Source organism: Stegastes partitus, unplaced genomic scaffold (assembly GCF_000690725.1).
Source record: "Stegastes partitus isolate 25-593 unplaced genomic scaffold, Stegastes_partitus-1.0.2 Scaffold271, whole genome shotgun sequence".
Taxonomy (NCBI): Eukaryota; Metazoa; Chordata; class Actinopteri; family Pomacentridae; genus Stegastes; species Stegastes partitus.
In genome coordinates, this window is record NW_007578002.1 from 196,752 (window position 1) to 217,573 (window position 20,822).

Below are 20,822 nucleotides of genomic sequence, written 5' to 3' on the forward strand. Positions count from 1 at the left end.
AAATGAGTGAGTGCATCAATTAACTTTGTGGCATCATTAATAAATATGCTAATAAATTAATAATTTAAGGAGGAAATGACAAAAACAAGTGTTCATGCCAGTGATTGGATGAGTCACAGCCTATTGTTACCTACAAAACGGGCATTGGCTTTAGCATGTGGACAGCCTGTTTCTCCTTCTGAAGTGGGTGTTATCTTTTCTTCATGTATGTATCGATCAGATGAATGTGTTCCCTCACAGGTAAATTTCTCTTTTTGGAGTGTGGGTAGAAGGGGAGGTGGGTGGAAACTCAGAGGCTACGCTCAGGGGCATCTCCTCTAAGGGGCAGTCCTGATTGGCATCATGACCACTGCTGGAATAGGCACTGCGGGAGGGTGGAAGGCGCGACCGGTGCTCCTCGCCACCCAGCCTGGCGCTCCCGTTTGCCAGGCGTCCCAGGCTCCCTCTCTCCTGGTAAGGCACGAAGGTGGAGAGTTTCGGGGGGTTCCTGGTCTTGCGTACAGGGGAGGGATGCCCGGGCATCCAGCAGGCGTCTGAGTGGCCCAATTCGCTGCACTCGGTTGTACAGTTTCCAGTCATTGCCACATCAGGGAGGGAGCGGATATCTGCGGGCAGGACAGAGAAAACAGCATCTTCAGAGAGGGCTTCACAGGGACAAACACTGGAACAATATTCATTTAAAAAAAAAAAGTTGCAAAAAGGCATTTGTGAACTGAAATGGTGTCATCCTAAACACTCCATGAAACCCACCCCCCCCACCCTTCTTGAGGTCTTTGCAGCTGTTGCTAAGCAGTCGGCAGCAGTTGCTATGTAGCTGTTGCTATGCACTGTGTAATGAGCGCTACTGTGTGTGTGTGTAGTCCACGAGCTGATGTGATACATTCAAGAGATGGCGTGCTGTGTCTATGTCAGTTAGAAGAATCCAACAGCAGTTTATCTGCGATGTTTGTAATATATCATCACATCATTAACATGTTCCACAGCTATGTATTAATTCCAATTACATGTGGTTTGCATGTTGATGTTTCAACGTAAATACAGACTACAAGAATGCAACAGGATACAACAGCCACACATACCGGAGATATGCAGTGTTTGGTTACAAAGGGAATAGCTGGATCCCTTTGGGCCAAAACCATTGTTGAATGAGTTATTGATTGACAGTGCTGAAATGAGTTCCCTGCCCTTGATTATCACCCATTTTTTTTATACAACTGTTCCTAATTAAATAAATGGGTCCATGACCCAGTGACCTCATTTTAATGTATAAGCTCTGAAAGCTCCAAAATAAGTTTGCCTCAGCTATCACTCAAGACTATCACGCAGCTCCACAAGCACAAACTGCACCAAGGAACTCATATATTTGCTCATCAGAAATGTGCAGCTGGCAGCCAATAGACTTGTTAAGCAGCCCACCTGTTGACAAGCTAAACATACAGCCCAGATTAAAAGGAAATACCATTCAATTTATCTTTGTTATCCCCTCAGACTCAGGCTGGGACAGCCAGATCAATGTCTGCAGAGGAGACAGACAACTAAGATCCGTGCGTCTGTGATGTCACTGCCATGTAAACTTTTGATTGCTGTGATAAATGCATTACTGTAATGCCACCATGAAAGGATGCATCCATCACCAATGCCCCATCTTGTTTAGTGGCTACAGGACAGAGTGTGAATAGGAGCAAATGTGTTCACAGAGAAAGCATCACGCTCCGTCCTGCATGCACGCGGACAACAAACAGAAAGATGTTCGTGCATGTGAATGATGCAACCACAAGAGATGACGTATTAGAGGCAGTAATAAGAGTTCACAGCTAATAGGGGGAAATGCCAGCTTGACAGTAAGCCTATGAAACATACCATCAGTATTGTACTCATGACCAGTGGCAAGATAATTATCCCACAAAATGTCAGACCTCTGAGGCTGGAAAAACTGTGTCTCGTTTGCCAAGGTTTCAGTCAATCAGAAGCCAAAGTCAGACGGTTCATTTGTTAAAATTTTTAACTCCCCAAATTTTTAACTGCAGCTACTGTTTAATAAAAATGAATCAAAGTTGTTGGGGGTTTTTTTCCCCCCTTTTTTGTCTGAAATACACATTTCTAATGGCTAATCCACACACAATTGTCTTATTGTTCATCAAAATAATAATTGGCCAATGAAGAATGCACAGCTTCATCTATTGTCGCGGTTAATCTCGTTCTTCCTGTAATCCTAAATAGCTAGATGTTTAGTCTATTTAGAATATTTACTTCACAATTGAGCAATGATCTGCCTTATTCATGCTTAATTATATCATTATGCTTAAGTGGCAAATTCTTCTCTCTGTTTACTAGGTCAATGTCAATGAAGTAAGATTCTTTTCAAACGAATGAACCACGCTTTTTTCGCTTGATTAAAAACAAGGAAACTGAATTCGGAGCTAGAAGAAACTACAGGCAACTAAGACAACAGTGTGTATGTCTCTCTCTCTCTTTCTCTGTGTGTGTGTGTGTATACTGCCTCATGCATGATGATTGGAGTTTCATTTTCTCAGCTCCGCTAAGAGCGTTGTCTGTATGCATCACTGCAGCGAAATGGACTCTTGCTACAAAAGATGTTCATGGGAAGAGAGCTGGAGAGAGGGTTTGAGGAGTACGCTTCTAAGCACAAGCACAGTCGTGTAGGCATCTACCCCAAAAGGATTTCACACTTGATTAAAACCTCTCCACAGCTTCCAGGAGGTTTACGCCACACCAAGAGGCCTCATGCAAAAATTCGCCGAAGCTCCACATCTCGAAATCAGTGTACGGGAAAAAAGGTACATTACAGGTTTTCTGAAACACTTCACATGTCATGACTGGGTGTGTTTCTTTTCTTTACAAACTAGACATTACATGCAAGCACAGTAAACTCCCAATTAGCTCCCGAAACACACAAAATGCCCACGCTTTGCCTCTTTAATGTGCGATTGGTGCACCAAGGTGAGAGCCAAGGCAAAAGGTGTTTTCATCGCCGTTTGTCTGCATTTCATGAAAGTTGGTGGAGAAGAAGAGCGCTGTAGAAGAAAGAAGCCATTGCAGATTTGGATGGCTTACTTAATATCATAATTGCAAGACAGGAAATTGGCCTTGGAGGATTGTGCTCACCAAGTGCTCTTCTGGATTCTCTTTTAACTCATTCAGTCTCATAAGATGACAGACACAGAGGTTAACGCTGATTGCCACATCGGGTCAATTTTGTTTTTTTTAGAAAGTGTAAAGTGCACTTATTTAATGAATAAAAAAAACATGTAATGTAAAACGGTATCATGCACCGGCGACGGGAATTGCATATTCTGAACCGTGCCCATCATCATCAAGGGCCAGAAAATCAGCAATGACAGCTAAATACAGCGTGGAGCATGCCAAAGTCTGCCATTTTCCTCCAGAGGTGCCAAAGCACATATCGCACGTCATCGAGAGGGAACATCGATGCTCTAACGCCAGCTATTTAAGTAGGCCATTACCTTGTCTGCTAGTGTTTCATCTACATTTCATATGGTTTTATTTATAATGTAGCTTTGACATACAGTCTGTTCTTAAGAGACACCTTAACAAATGCGAGGTCTATATTCAACCGCAGCCCGCGGTGCTACAACATGCCGTCGTTAGTATTCTTTATAGTGCATGTAATTTCCAGTCACACATGCCAACTCACGACAGTTTTTTCCAACATGTAATCATAATGAATTAGTTATTGTGCGGTTAAGACAGCGTGTAATGATAGGGTGTATCATTTGTGAAAGCACAAGTTTTTACATTTGCTTTCACTGACCTTTCTGTCACACTCAAATCCATTTCCACAAAAAAAAAAAAAAAAATCAATACTGATAATTACACTTTTGTGTCTGCCTTTTGCTGCGGCCATTAACCATCTGTAGCCGTAGTACAGTCCGCTTACAGTGTGGCAGAATACTGTCCGCTCCACACATCAAAACACGCTCCCACGCTGAGCTGAAACGATCATTGTTTGAATATTTGGTGGACATGATGAAGCAAATGAGTCAACCACGAGTTGAGGGAGCAGCCAAAGGCACTGTGGGAAAATTGGTATTTTCTCACCCACTCAACCCTGTTTTCTGCTGCACCTATACCTGAAATAAATCTGCTCACAGTCTGGAACAAACCCTTTAGAGTTTATAGTCGTGTATGTCATGGATGGAAAGCCAAGGTGGACAATGGAGAACAGATGGGCAAACCACAGCACTATTATGCCAGTGGCTGAAACAGGCTGACTGGATTTAGAGAGCTTGTGATTTGGTTTTGAAGAGCGGTGACTCAATGACATTTCTTCCTCTCTATACAACAGAATTCTTTTTTTTTTTCCTGTAGACTTGGAGATAGATTGCACCTGTAGCTTTCTCCTTTTTTTTTTTTTTTATATTAGGCCAGTCCCATCTGCTCGCTTAAAGCAATATCGCGAAAAAGAAAAACAGTAATTTCTACCTTCTGCCACCTTCAGTAGCACATCAGCGACTCAGAGTGAACCTTAGCAGAGCTTCTAAAAGCACCTCGGCTGCAGTAACATAACATGCACTCCACAGTGCAGTTACAGAGTGGGGGTACACACAGAGCTTAACCCCCCCCACCCCGCCCCCCCCGGCTGACAGATACATGTGAGGGGTGGGTTTGCATGCTGCTTGCATCAGGGTGCCAGTGGGAGGTGTTGAGTGTCTGAGGCAGGCTTCCTCATCGTCTGATCCCCTGCCCACGGGCATGGGGGAAGCTGCCTCTTCCTGAGATTTCACACTGCTCCTCTCTGTTTGATTGCAAATGCTGCCTCTCCCCACCGGCTGCTTTCCAGCGTGCGCGCCACACCGCTATGATCGATGGCGAACAAATATGAGAGACCCACAGCTCACGGAGGGATAACGGGGGGGGGGGAGTAAAAAAAAAAAACAGCTACTATGGTTTGGGAGTGTGCGAGGAGTGATATTAATGGTATATATGCGGTCCCTGCAAACAGTTTATGTGGTAAATGACTAAAGAAGTTCCAAGGAAAGGAAAAAAAAAGAAGAAGAAGAAGTACCCCACATCTGAGCAGACATTAGCGTCTGTGGTGGCTATCAGTATAATAACCGGGTGCGAATGTATTCTGTGGTTGTCATCCGCTGTGAGGAAAAACAACAAGAAACCAGGGTTTTGTATTTCTTTAGCTATGACATGTCAAGTCTTGTTATTCAAGTGCTCTCAGGAAGCACAGTAAGCAGAAGCTACCAAAAAACTGCTTTTCTTCCCCTCCAGAGGCGTATATTTTTAAGGGAGCGAAACTTGCTACAAGTACACAAACACAGTGTCGACGTGCACATTCTCCTTGCTCATTGTAATGGAATCCAAAAAGAACAGTGGAGGAGCTTGTAACCTCAGATGTGCACTTTTACATCTCGGCAGCAAAATTAGAATGTGTAGGCTTGGAAGCGTTGTCACTTCACCTATACGGAAAGTGACATGTGAGATCGAGTAAACCGCTTTGTTACAATGCCGCCGCGTTGTTGTGTCGATGATTGGTATGCATTTATTCTAAATAAAAAAAAAAAAAAGAGCTGCTATTCATTTATATATATAGAAAAGCCTCGCTGGGAAAGGTTACTTTAAAAGCCACTAATTATGATTTTTACTTTCTTTTGTTTCAGGAAAACCCTCTTTATTAATTCATAAAGATAATTCAGTCTGTTTGGAATCATAAATGATTAAATGTATGGCTGGAAGTCGGATAATCAATTCTCAAACTGTCCACAGACGAGATGAGAGTCGAGCTTTAAAGCACGTGTGTCAAAGTCTTCCTCGCAAGACTCGGTAAGATCTGAATTCTCGGCTTCCTGAGCGGCGGCGAGCCTCTTGCCGACAAAGGCTGATGAGTGGACATGTCGGCCAGAGGCACGTCAGGAAAAGACGCTGTGGATGGTTCAGTGGGTGATGGTACACCTCCTGTCAGTTCTCTCACCATCCACCATTTTGTCTTGGAGTTCCTTTATTTGAAGACTGCCTTTTGTATCAGTGCGTTTGACAAAGCCTTAGCACCTGCTGACAGATCACGCCATGCACCGGCTCCTCCAATTGAGAAGTTGATATGCGGTGTGATATGTCAACCAATGCTAAGGCTTTTGTCAAGCTGTGACACATGCGCGAGGCATCTTCAGACGGAACGGATTCAAAACATCGGCGGTGGACCCGGGGTAAAAAAGGTGCTCAACGACGATACTTCTTCCTTTTCGTAAAAGTAATATAATTGTTTCTTTGTTGGTTTGTGTCGACTGCTTGCGCGGAGAACAGCTTCATGCCTCTGCCCACAGCTATATGTTTGGCTTGCTGGCCAATTACTGACTGGAAATTGCATTCTGAACCTTGACAACAAAATATCGATCCACGGTACCTGCCAATGCAAAAGAAAAGCAGAAAATAAAAAAAAAAACAAAGCACATATATTATAAATGATTTAGGTGTATGATTATCATATAAATCCAGTTCCAAGTTTCAAGACTCTTTCTCGACTGACTTAATTCAAATAATAGCAAATTTGTTTTTGCGGTCAATAAACTGGACGACAAGGAAACACAGAATAAATTCAAAGTAGGTCTCCAGATAATTTACCCATTCAACTGCAATATGACATAAATATATATATCTACAGCACACTATGTCTTGACCATACTGTCAAAGTTAACTTTGCGAAGACACTTTGCCGAGATTGTTTCGCTGAAAATCTTTCATTGCAGCAGGAGATTATAAACAGCGGTACTCTATATGCCGCGTTTAGTCTCATATTCATTCAGAGAGGCCTTCAGGGACAGAACAGAATGTGCACATTGAGTTTGAAAAGCATTAGTTAGACATCCGCGCTTTACTCTAAATTTAGAAATTTGCATTTGTTCTTCAGGCCAATACAGGTATTTTATTAATGCTGTTCATTTAAATCTTTACTGTGGGCTGTGCCACAGTTGATGAATGGTGTAATACTAAACAGAGGGATGCTGATTAGGATTAAAATATAGTGCCAGTACAAAGACTCTGTTCTTTATACGTTTGTTAAATAGAACTACAATTAAACATAATACACATGGACAGCATTAATTACTGGGCATTGCCAAATTACACTATGAGAACAAGTAAGATTAAATTAGGAGGGAAAAGTAATGCATAGACATTTTAGCTTCGTGGCTTTTTTTTTGCAATCTGTTTTTGCAGTCTTATAATATATTTATACTGGCTTGTATAATTACATTCAGGCCCACTCTGCTGCTTCTTCTCTGTCTTTCTCTCACTCCTGAAATAGGAAACCTTGCATTTCCCATTCAGTTTTCTGTGTAATTTAATTAGAAATGCTCAAAGAAATGTAGACTAAATCCCTGTGGTGTGGGGTTGTGACTGGACGTTCAATAGCCTGGTAATTTTTTCTCTTTTTTCTAACTTATTCTTTTACCTTGTTTCATGCCATTTAACTTCATCCTGAAATTTCGCACAGGTTAAGGAAGACGACAGCATAGCCATCAGTCTGAAACAAAACTTGCTCTGACAACATGAAGACTACATTTTTAGCCGAAAAAAGTTGATTGATTTCTGCTTTGCGTAGCGCTGCTAAGTGTGGATGTCAACAAGCAGTAGAAGTCTATTTCTGGTGCAGATTAGTTAATAAAACAAAAACATGAAAGACTATGGCTTAATAATTGGTGACAGTGCTGAGGTTGGAAGTGAAGAGAGATAAGAAGTTGAACACCGAAAATACTTCTTTTTTTTTTGTGAAGTTTACGACTGATTTAATGGGTAATATTGTCATGATAATTAAACAGAACATCCCCATTCTCTGATTGCTGTGTGACGTTTACATGAAGAGTCACTTTTTCCGTTCCTCTCTCGCACACCAGAATGTTCCTTCTTTCGTCTTGTCTGAATGTCTCTTTCTTGCGCCCTGCCTTTGAAGCTTTCTTCCTGCTCCAGGCCTTTTCTATGGCCCTTTCACAGTGGCAGCGCGCGGCCTCACACTGGCAGGTAGAAGATGTTTCATTTTTGCAAAAGGCTGAAAAAGAAAACCTAAACATTCAGTCCTCCGTCTCGCTAATGTTTGTTGCATTTAAGCTGTTTATTTCCTGGAAGCGAATTTCCCTAGAAGCGCTTCCAGTAATGGCTTTGCATCCAAAAAAAAAAGTGCGTCCAACATATCGAATGGACATTAATGATTCTGTGTTTGAATCACATCAAATAACATGGGTGCATTGTCAATTTCATTTGCATCAATGGGAAAATCAAAGTCTTCCTCATACGTGATCTCCATCTCTAATTATAAAAGAAGGAATTATTTCTCCTCTTGCTATTTTCCCCTCCAGTGTATTCCGATGCTTCACGCTCGCTATCTTTCACTCATTGATCTTATTGACACGTAAAACGAACGTCTTCCATGATCTATTTGTTCCTCTTCCTACCCTTTCGATCAAGATGTTATCTCTTTGCTAATTCTGCCTTTGATCTCCACAGTCTGCGATGTGAAGACACGGTTAACTAGGGAGAGCTAACATTAGGTGCTAATTAGCCTACACCTGCACAGGAGTCGGAAGAATCGGATGGTAAACACCGTTTCAGAGAGTTTGTCTACACAGCAGAGACATATTTTTTTTTTCTGTCTTGTGGGCTACATAACCTTGCCCGTGGCCATGGTTGCTCCATGACGACTTTTATCATTTGATCATACATCACATCCTTCAACCAGAAACCAAGTGGTCAGGCTCGGATTTATATCAGAGCACTATGCAGTCTGGATGCATTCCAGGTGAAATGCATGTACCAGCATGCATGATATAAAGTAGGATAAAAGTTAATGCGCACAGATTTAAATAGCACAGCCCCCAGGAGAAACATCATTTTCATGCCCAGTATGGACAAATATCAACATATTTGCACAAAATCTGATCTTTAGACTCACGTAAGCAGCCGGTTGCAGCAGCTAAAATAACGGCCCTGGAGAGGCGAAGCTTCATTTGACCGTTTACTGTAGACAGAGAGTTGCTGCATGACTGACAATTCTCCGGGATAGTCGGCATACTGGCGCAGTCGGACGGAAAGCTGTGTTCTCACAATGCTCTGAACAATACAGTTATGTGTTTGGAGCAGGACAATTCAGATTTATAAAATGACGGAACACGAAAATTGCCTTTTGTGTAGCGGAGTAGGCCGAGAAGAGCAGCAATCTTCCAGCGCCGCTCCGAGCCTCCTTCTGCCAGCGTTTCCTAACAGGGCTTTGATTAGGGGAAGGAGGAAAAATATCACATGGAATCACGAGCGTGATTGAATGTATAATTATGAAGGGAAACATCAAATTTCAGTCTATAAATATGGACCTTAAAGAGAACGCAAACCACAGAAGGCAGCGGGGGGTCATCAAGACGGCTTTTGAGGCCAGCACGAGCCCTACCTCCCATGCAGCTCCTTAGCGATGCGTTGCATTCAGCTAGGTCAACGTTCGTGTTCTTTGATGTTGGTGAAATCCTCCAACAGAAATAACCATCTATCACAATAACACCATTAACCTAATGCTGGCTTAGATATGGGAGTAAATGTGGGGGAAAGGCGGGCACACTTGGGCATATCTGGGAGGCCAAGTATTTTGGTTAATTGAATGAAGACCACATCTGCACTTTAGTGCTGTCTTGTGTATTAAAGGGGCATTAAAATGGCAATATAAATGTTTTATCACATTAAAATATCATAAATGGATAGGACGTACACTACATTACGAGATAATAAAATGAAAATTTAATGCACCGATGGCTAAATTGGGTCATGTATACAGCAGTAGTCTGGGTCTGTCTGTGACCCTGGGTGTGCATGGCTCCCTATCCTCATTTAGCTCAAACACGGTGACTTTTCACTGTTATGTTTTAACAATACTGGTCAGATTCACTGTGTTTTTTCTCCTGCCATGTGGCTATGGCTGGTGGAGAGCAAGATCAAGACAATCGAGTGTAAGGAAGCCATAAGGGATAACAACAACAACCACAATATGGGAAAGCAGTAAGAAAAGAAGGGAGGAAAAACAGCACATAGCAAATGCACACCAAGAGTAAACATCAGTGTCACTCTTTCTTTTTTTTTTTTTTTTTTAATTAAAATGTCTCCCCTCACCATCTGTTTTTTTCAATGCCTGTGGTAGCTGTATATTTGATGGGTACCTCATCCCCAGGCTACATACTCGTTCAGTAGACAGCGCATCAAGATGAGTGACAAGTTTTGGGGCCTTGCACATGACATGACCATCTGAAAGCGAGTTACCCAAAGGGGAAGTGGAAAAAAAAAAAATCCATACAATCCTTTAAGTAAAAAAGATCCTCTGATAATGACCTCTGCAATTTATAGCTAGCAAAAAAAAAAAAAACTGTACAATAAGGTAATGCACGCTCTCTAATTAGACCGGAGATCCAGCAGAAATGCATGGTGGAACCAAGCTACAGTGTCATGCAATATTCTGTCAGAATTACTCCACTTTTGGCTTGAGAACAAGGACTCTTAAGGGATAGCGCACAGAAAGCTTTAAAGTGAGTTTTGAAAGCCAGAAAATTCTAGAATTGGCGAAGTAGTCTCCGAGAGGTAGCATTGATGAAGAAGTCTGTCAAACCCCCCTGTGAAAATATTCTGATGATTTTGCGTAACGGGGCAGTAAAATGTCAGTCATGTCACCTTAAATGTGTAACACTGTAATACGCTTGGCCATGAGAATAAGCAAGACTAATTCAAGTCATTTTTATTCAGCTTAAGGCATGCAGAATATTGACTGCATGATATACCATGTTAACACAAAACTGCAAATTAAGAATTGATTCTTTCACCGGGGAAAAGGGGAGGGGGGGTAAATGTACTGCTGCTTTCCATTTGGTGCTAAGAGGACATTTTCAGTTTCACTGGACTGTAGTCCTCATTGAGTTTGTAAGGTCCTTGAACTGCAGTGAATTCTGAGATATCTGTGAGAAAGCCTTAAAGCGAGAGCAGCTCCATTCCTGTGAGACTCACTGGAAATAAGGAAATGCATGTCAGACCCATACAGTACAATTCCAGTCCCTCAAGTGCCATCCATCATTGAAGGGCAGAACACTAGTTAGAGGGAGGTTCAGCGGCTCTCGGTCCCCATCACACTATGATGGAGAGATGACCCCCGGGGCCTTTCTCTGATGCCGGCTTGAACAGCCCGACCAACTGAGGTTGAAGTGGAACTGGCCCCTAGCCAACGCTCTCTCCCCGATGCACAGCGCTCTACCTGCTCTACGAATCACATCTGGGGTGAGGCCGGGTAAGACCCACTGAGGGGAACAGAGCTCCACCACCACTTTCTATTTCTGCCGCCATAATTATCCTTAAAGTTTCAACCTAAGATCCCACGGACCTGCCGGTGGACACTCAGCTAAAACAAGCACCTCTTAGAGCCATCAGCGACGCCGGGCTAATTAAGAATCTTTTTTTTTCCTCCGTGTGTCTTTGTAAGCGCGCATTTTCAAGCCCAAATTTACACACACATTACCACCTCCAAACCTGCTGCTTCAGCATGCTGCTGCCCAGACTCACTGGCATGGCAAGAGTAGGCAGCGTGCGATCCAATTTTTGCCTAAGTACATAGAGCCATCCACTTTTGTTAGAGTAATACATGAGCACATCTAAAGCTTAGGGATACTGGCTTAGGCATACTGGCTCACTCATTCATTTTACAAGCTTAGTGCTAAAACCAGACATTTTCAGTGGCAGCATGGTGTTAAAAGCACTATTTATGGAACCTAATGTGTGCTTATATGCATGTACTTTTCTTTCTGCACGTAATTCTGAACACTCATCTGGGTTTTCACCCATGTTATATGCATGTGGATAAGAGCTGAGTAGCTTGTGTAGATCTCAATTAAAATGAAGAGGACTGGGAATCTGTCCCCGGAAAAATGTTCCAAAAGTCTTCTCCTAAATCTCTTATGGTTTCTGCTTTCTTCTTGTTTCATTATTCAGACAACATCTAGTGTGTGTTTTTATTATTTCATCAAATTTTTCTTATTATTTTTTTAAAAACATGCAAGCCAATACCCCAAAAGACAATAATAATATTATTGATGATAATAAAAACACAAAGAAAATTAATCAAAGTTGAAACTAATTATAATAATAAAGCTATTTTTTTTTAAGAACACTGTAAGAACTGAAGCCCAAATAAATTCCAGGTTCTGCCAAAACATGCTATTACCAGTGATGTTACCAGTCTTCCAGTCAGATGGACACAATGATGAAACCGCAGAGAAATCACTTTTATGTGTAAAAGAAGGTGGTATGAAATTGAATGCAAGGGGTGGATTTATTGGGATAATGGGACTTCTGTTCGGGTTCCATCTAGATTTCACATGTGGCTGCAATCTTAGCCACACGATAAGTTGGTTCACTCCGAAAGACAATAAGCCAATTCCGTACTTTGCCACAGTTAATGGTCTGAGATGTAATAACATGTCCCTTCTGTCACAAAGCCCCTTTCAAAAGGTCTGGCCTGTCTGCAGTCATTTGACAAACACTGTTATGTGCGTGGCCAAAGGTTGGGATGAGTGCGCGAGTCTTATTGTTGGTGATCACACAAGTGAAAGCACATTTTCAATTTCAAATTGGGCGAAACGAAATCTAGACGCATTCAAAAGCGTGACGTGTTGACACATCATCAGTGCCATTTTTGTATTCAGCGGCATTGTCCCGCAAAGTCATTTGTAAAGGGCTATAGTTTACCATTGTCTGTGGTGTCAAAGCCTTATCCAGGTTAGAGAGTTTAATTCTGCTCCAGTTAGGCTCTTCCAGTGACCTATTTGCTCTGAAATAAAACTACAAAACAATCGGGGGGTGACAAACAGCAGCGGCTAATGTGAACACAGCATAATGCGTGTGCTAGAATGAGCTTATGATTACAGGCGTATTACTCAGGACAATTTGCCTCGGGGGACCACCTGTAAGGACTATTTTTTTTCCACAGAAACCTCCACAAAACTGCCAGACCCATGACCTGCCCCTTCTCTGGGTGGTGGCAGCTCCAGCAGCGGTTGGCATGGTCCAGTCCACTCAATAGTACTAACAGGCAGGGACACTGACAAGGCACAATTACATCTGTTTGAGGAAACCCACACCCCTGCATCAGCGCAGTATCCATGCAACCGGGCTGGGGCCCAAGCTGGCACTCGTGGACAAACAAGCCCCATTAGGTTGACATCCTATCTCTCATTCTGCACAATGTCTTCCTCTGCATCTTTATTTGCTGGAATATCTCCTCACGCTTTGTACACGCAAACCAGGTGTTCACGGGAGACTCATAATCTTAAAGCAGTAATGGCTAAAACAGCAGTACTCTGGATGATACTGATATGGCGAGCGCTGAAAGCGGAGGAAAACCCCTGACGGGAGTTCAAACGGCACAAATATATGACGCTACGTGCATCATCTGCGAGATCTAAGGCAGGAAAATCAGACGGCATCACTAAAGAACCTCATTATCATGCAAATGCCATTTATTCCATTTTATCTCAACCTTCTCAATAGCCCATATGGCAGCGAGTCCGCACAGAGGAAGACACAGGGAGACCTCACGCTGGGCAAGCGGCCACATCAAAATTCCTCCATCTGTGGTCAATTGAGTTTGTGTGCGGGTGTGTGCGCATGCTAGTACCTGTCTTCAATCCACCTGTGTTGGTGCTGGCCCCCATATCACAGCCAAGATGCTGAACCACTGATCCCTGAAAGAGTGATTACTGTCTAGGTTGGACCGGACGTAACGGGATTGCTGGTCAGACTTGTGTCCTAAGAAGAGAGAGGGGGCCTATCACGGGTCCCAGATGACTCATGGCCAGGGTTCTGGGGCAGCGGGAGGTTAAACTATTTATGTTATGTGACTCCAGGTGTGTGCTGGGGCTCACAATACAGTCACCGGCTTTGGCTCATGTTGACAAAAAATATATATAAAAGAAAAAAAGACTTGTTTTTTTTCTTTAAAAAAAACAATTGATGGAAACAAATGAAAAACAATGTTGAATTAAATCAACCCAAGTCAGCTCAGGGAGTAAAGATGCCCGATGTCATCTTGTACGGCTGATATTTTGTACAAATGAAAGATGGGTTCTACTTTTTTTTTTTATACTGATGTCGCTTTATGGGGTCTCAAAATTATGTAATGCATATATCAAAGGCATAAAAATGATTCATTTTCTCAGTGAACCAATCATTATTAAATACTGTAAATCAGTCTGACATCACCACTAATCAAAATCCGCAGTGTCGGAGTTACACTTGATGGACTGATGGGGCACACACAGCCCAGTCATTGGTCTTCCTCTGATTTCACTGTCGATGACAAATTCTGCATCTTGACAGCAACCAGACATACAAGATAAGCAGTTTTCATGCTTTCTGAAGCAATCAATTTAAAGGGAATTACAGAGCTCAGTGATTACGATGAGAGTCTATTAAAGTAAAATAGCACTGTAATCAAAATGATTTAGAGATTTGGGGTGTGATGCAACAGCCTCCACTGCAAATAAATACATGCATGTATGCAGGTGCACACACCCACACACACACACACACACGCATGCATGCACATGCATCTCCAATGGACAAACATTTCTGATGAGATTAACTAACAGTTGTGCAATGTGCGCGCTACACGCGTGAACATAAGAGTGGAAAATACACATGGGGAAACTGAAATGGAGTGCACTCTAACACAGCCTGAAGACAAGAATTAGAAAAAGTGGGAGGAGGGAGCAGCTGCTCAGGCATACGAAAAAAGGAACTCCAGAAATTAATTGCTGCAGATCAGGCAGCATACATGTCATATATCAGGAATTTTATTACTGTAGTTTGAATCTACTCTTAATTCCGAAGCCAAGAACCATAAGGGAATATGTTGATGTCTACTTCACTGAACCAGAGAGACTTGTTATAGACCACAGACACACTTTCCTTTTTGCTACCCAGTCCAATAAACCAAGGTCATATTACTTCAGTCTGCGGGAATCTTCAAAGGGGAGCAATCCTAGAACAGCATTTAGCACAAAACACCACCACTGGATATAGACTAATAATTAATCATACCCACTTCTGGCACTATTATCCTTAATAGCAGCGTCCTATAAATAAAGAAACTGCACGAACTGGGATGCAATCAAACTGAGATTCCCACTGAGGCCACACTCAAAAAAAGTTGATCTAATACTAGTTTAATATAGTAAAGGACTGACTGAAACCATAATTATATTTAACAGCCAAACGAAAATGGACTTTGTTCTCCACTGAGGGCCAATGACAATCTTTCAAAATGGAGATTCGCTCGTGTCAGAGTTCAACTTGTACAACAAAACACACATCCATGTCAATATTTCCGAGGCCCAGTGATGCAAAGGCTGACAGTCAGAGGTTCATATATAGTGCTTTATCCAACTTAAATGGAGTGACACATCATGCTCACCTCCCCATTTTTTGCCTGTCAGTCATCTTTACTGCAATGAATAAAGCTCTGCACCAGTACAACCTGACACTCTGTCACTCAAACGCTTTTTAAAAAAAGACTTCACGTCACCATTCAGGTGGAGCAGGGGGAGGAATTCCTCTGTCTCATTTGATTTTTCCGTCTAATCTTTCATTTTATGTGGGCTCGCTGTTATCTCCCTGAAGTGGGAATCACATTTTAATTAGGTCTATCCTTGGTTAGCAGTTCATCTTTGCATCTCCCTGTCCTATGCGCTCATCCTATGGGCTTTGCCTCCTTGTCAGAGACTGTTAGTCCCCGCTCCCTGTCACAATCTAACATCTCCCCCCATCTTGTGCCACCTTTTCATTCTTTAACTGCTCCATCTCCACTCACAATCTTGTTCTCCCACCGCTGACAACAAAGAGCGCCCTGTCTCACAAAAACCTGTGTTCTGCAGATGGGAAAAACACAATAAACAGCTGCAACAATGGGAGAAAAAAAGAAAAAGAAATTGCATATATTACATATCCTAAGAGCAGAGAGAAAATGGAAATAGTCAACTGTTGGTTCGTGGGCTATCAACAGCTAGTTCGTGTATGGAGTGACTAAATCTATCTATTAAATAGGATGTTAAGCAATCTTTGACCTCTTTAAGACCAGAGGGAACCGCCGTATTGGCAAGACTTCTCCTGCTGCAAACCCAACCACCCACTCAGTTCCTGAACTGTGGTGTCACTAAATGACACAAACAAATAAACATTTGCAGCAGAGATGAATAAACCAACTAATGAGACCAAACGAAAATTGTCTAGTAAAGACGCAATGCATCACGCTGCAAGAAGCCATACTAATAATAGAACTTTATCATCTGCTGCTTTGGCGTGACGGTGACACATTTTAGCCTTTGATCCTGCAATGTTTTGCAACTTGGGAGTGCTTGAGCTTGAGAATAGGCTTTTTTTCTCCCCCTCTTCCTCTCTTCGCTTACAACAGCCTCTGCACTCATGATGTACAGTCCCACTGATAATAGATACATCTGTGTCTTTCTCACTCACCGTGTGACAGCATAACTGTCAATGTTGATTAGCAGCTCTATCGGGTCCTCGCGTGATACGTTTGCCGGTTTTTGCGCGGGGCAGTAAAAGCCTGACTGTTTAAATCCATACCTTATAAACTGAACCGTGCAGCCTTTTTTTTTTTTTTTTGGAGATGAAACCACATTAATACCGGCAACTAATGATATGCAAATATGAAGAGAAGGGCGAGACGTTGGGAGTTGAGCAGAGAAATATCACCATTGCTAAAGTGTCTGGGTCCAGAGAGCGGTGCAATGCGAAATACTATAATACCTGGAAATGCACCATGTGAATCACTTATCATAGCGTGTTACAAGACAGGTAATGGATTATGTTTGGCAGCTTAAGGCAGCAAAATTGTTATTATGATACACAGTTCACAGAATGGCAGTTTAGCTTTGGCTATGAATTTTGTTTTTTTTTTTTCCTCCTTCCTAATACGGACCTACGCTGAGGCCATCAGCGTTCAGCCCGTGGATTGATTACTGGGCCTAGAAATTATGGCACCTGCACACCTAAGCTGCAGCGTCCAACTCGAAGCAAGGAAATGCTTAGAGTAAACACAGTGTTGTCTGCACAGATGTCATGGTTCAGATTTATTTAGAGGGCAAATGCTCCATTAGTTGGGCTTTTTAATTAGCACACTTGTGAGAGGAGGGTCATTAAGGATGTCTGACAGAGGACCTGCTGATGAGGGGGATGGAGGCTCTGCTTACTTCGGCCCTGACACCGCCACACACCTACACACCTACACACACACACACACGAGCACTGATCTGCTTAAAAACCAATAACATTTCACACAGTCATCGACAAACACAGCAAGTCAACGTCACGGGTGCCACAACATTTCCACTCCGAAAACGGCCACAGCGCACAAACAAATCTCCCACAAATGTCTCCATCAACCAGCAACACCACACACACACACAACAAGGGCCTATTAGAGCCATTTACATTTAAATAAATATTCATAAAGCGAGGAGCCAGAATGGTGGGGGAATGTCATTGTACCGTTTTCCGGGTGTTCGGTTTCTCCAATGCTGCCATCTGGAGTGGTTCTCTCATAGTGGTCCTCAGGCAGGGTCAGGGGTCCGATGCGGGGACCAGACGATGACTTGCTGCTGGGAGTCTCCGATTCCTCCAAGCCGCTGTCATAGTAGCTGTGCTGAGAGGCATCCTGCAGGTCCTGCACAGGATTGGTGGTGGAAAAGGTCACTCGCCGATGGGGATGCTAAAGAACAGAGAGACACAACAAATGGTTTTCTTCAGCAATTTTTTTTTTTTTTACGACTACATTTTTCAGCCACACTTTTTCCTCTTTTTTTTATTTCCTGACACATCTGCTGTGTAAAAGTTACGGCTTCAAACTCGCCCATTTAAGACTACTGTCTGAAATTAGCTGGCCTTATAAAGTTCACTCTTCAAAAGTCAGAAAATAGTATTAAATATTAAACACTCTTTAATATTAAACAGTCTTTTGCACTATTATTATTCCGAGGATTATATAAGGTAGAAGTATATGAACGGGGGGTGAGGTTATTGACTTCAATAATAAGAGGGTGCAAATTAGCAGCAGCGGAAAATGAGACAAAAGCAGAATATATTCCAATGCTGTATCAGTAAGTTTCGATATCTAAATGTGGGGCATGCATTTAAATATGCTGTATGATGCCGTCCTCCCTGTGAAAAGAACCATCAAACGCTGAAAGTGCACGCGGTATATAATGACTATACATGTTCAAAAACTTCTACAAATGCCACATTTTTTCATACAGAGAATTACGGTGTTTTGATATTCTATGTAACGTCCAACTTTTTCTGCCATAGCTAAGAAAATAAAGGAGCAGGTTATCAATGCAGGGTGCAAAATGCGAAGGCGTGCGTTTCATTTTCCATCTTATCGAGAGCTCCAGATGAAGGTAAGCACAGGATAATAACAATAATAATGTGCAAATGCCATGTGCATTATAGTTAGCCACTTTAACAGCTCGACAAAAGTAGATGAATATGTACATTTCTATGTATAAAGAGATTTCTATGTACTGTATGGATGAACTATCTATACATTTATATGGACACGAAGGCAAACATCATATAAAACAACAGAAATTGAGAGCATAAAAAGTATTCTAATTGCAGTTATTATCATTATTAGTCAGACAAAAGTTTTATTTTCTACATCTGCCACTGCCAAATGAATTCTGATGACAATGATTGGTACACTAATCAGTAGCCCCAGTGAGCTACTTCCTATCTCCATATTTTAATATTTCTCTTTCCCCAGCTTTTGATGTTTAACTGAGCAGAAAGCTAGACAATATTTCCGCAATTTAACTAAAAAGGAATCCCCAAGAAGATCTAAATAAGACTAACAAAAAAAAAAAGAGAGAACAAAACACAACACTGGAAATACGTAGTCTGTGACAGGCGCCGTTTTGCCTGCATTAGAATGTGTCATTAGATCTGCTTTCGCTGTTTTATGCTGATGAGAGCTGATGAAAGAAAAAGGCAAAGGAATGAATGAATGAATGAATGAATGAAAATACGGATGAAATCTTAAATTCGATAGCTTGAAGAGGAGCAGAACAACATATAATAAATCATTGGAGATCACACCCTTTATCAAATTGAATGGCTTGTAAATACAGTTAGGAGACCATTAAATTTCCTCTTCCAAAGATCAGTTTACTAATGGCTACTTACCACCGATCCACAACAGAAAGATGACTCCTCACAGTGCACATGCAATCACACTCCCCCTCTCTCTCCCTCTCCCTCCCTCCCCTACACATGAGCACCTCTCGTAAAAGTCAGGAAAGCACTGATACAGCAGAACAGGCCTGCCTCTGCTACACGAGTCAGCCCCGATCAATACCACGGGTCTGCTCTTTCTACCATTCAACCACTTTTCTGGCAAACAAATCCATGCTAGAAATCATTCAAACCATCAGCTTTTTTAGTACATGCACACCAGATATTGAGAAATGCTTTTAGAGCGCAGGTAAGTGCAATCAACACCGTGTTCTTAATACCGTTACCGAGCGTCCAAATGTTTCCAGAAAACCGTTCATCTCCCCTGTCATCGCGACCTGTCATATTTTGTCTCGCTGCACAAATGCATCTCTTGGACCTTCGTCTGAATAACGTTTATTAGAGTTCTGGAGTGCACCGTGTTTTCTCCCGGCAGTGCTAGTACACCACCGCATCAATAAATCATATATAAGATAGAGGCAACAAAAAAAAAAGAAGAAGAAGAAGAAGCTGCCTTTAACTTCTTGGTTATCTATATCATATAATAGAATGTGAGCTAAAACATTTTAAACTTGCTCGACACAATAAGAAAACAGTGACATTTTATGCTTTTTGTTTCACGTATTGATTCGTATCAGAAAAATAGGGCAACGGGGAGGTTTGTTTTCTTTTCATTAGCCATGCTCTTTGATTGGTACATCTGCACACAAAACATTTCTTTTTCCAGCTATGTGTGCAACTGGAAACGCAAATTAAATACGCACTGTGTATCATACTTGAAATGCATTTAAATTACGCTAATTAATCTAATCTAACTTTTCTGAATGTGCCACAGCGCTGGGAAAATAGATTAATGGTAGTTCTCAAAACAGAGCTCCTCCATCGTATCAGGTGGCGATGAGTCCTTCTACCGTCACTCCAGGGGTGTTGGAATAAACTTGCTGTTGACTCATTTGCCTGGATCTGATAAATTATATATGCTAATGGTGCATTCTTTAAACTGGCCGCCTCGTAGTCTCCACAACTATTCTAATGTGAGAGGGGCATTTAGTTGTTCAAATATGGATTCTTGCTTAAACTTCTCCTCAAGGCATCACTCCAGAGAGTCAGCATGTTTCCTGAGTATGATAACTAGCTAAGGCTGTGGAGATGGGAAATAGATTCTCCTTTTAGTCAGAGCACAAATCCTTTGCCAGGCCTTGGGGGGCTGCAGGGATGTGGCAAGACGGAAGGATGGAAGGGGAGGCTGAGCAGGAACGGGGAGCTGGTCAGGCAGACACGAACGGCGCTTTGGCTGCAGGGGACAAGCAGAAGGATAAGATTCTGGGAGACTGGAGGCGGGAGAGAGGAATTGTTTGGGCATTGTTGTAGGAGTAAGAAGCTATGGGGCTGAGAATGAAAGAGGGGACATTTATGATGACATCTGAATTCATGACCCCATTTAGAGTGGGCTAAAATGGCCTCGTTTATAATAATGCAATCCCAAAGCAGATGGAAAGATACGGCAGGATTCTGTCTTT

The 20,822-nt window shown here is 42.2% G+C and overlaps 1 protein-coding gene across 1 annotated transcript in view; it reads right to left on the minus strand.

The window, feature by feature from the left end:
• Positions 1–234: 234 nt before the first annotated feature.
• The window catches only part of pcdh1a (protocadherin 1a), a 106,540-nt gene continuing 85,952 nt past the window's right edge, over positions 235–20,822 (minus strand). Inside the window, exons 4-5 of the mRNA XM_008282424.1 lie at positions 17,563–17,782; positions 235–605 (exon numbers count right to left, since the gene is read on the minus strand). Of these exons, the coding sequence (XP_008280646.1) occupies positions 235–605; positions 17,563–17,782 (591 nt within the window). The remainder of the gene's footprint in view (positions 606–17,562; positions 17,783–20,822) is intronic.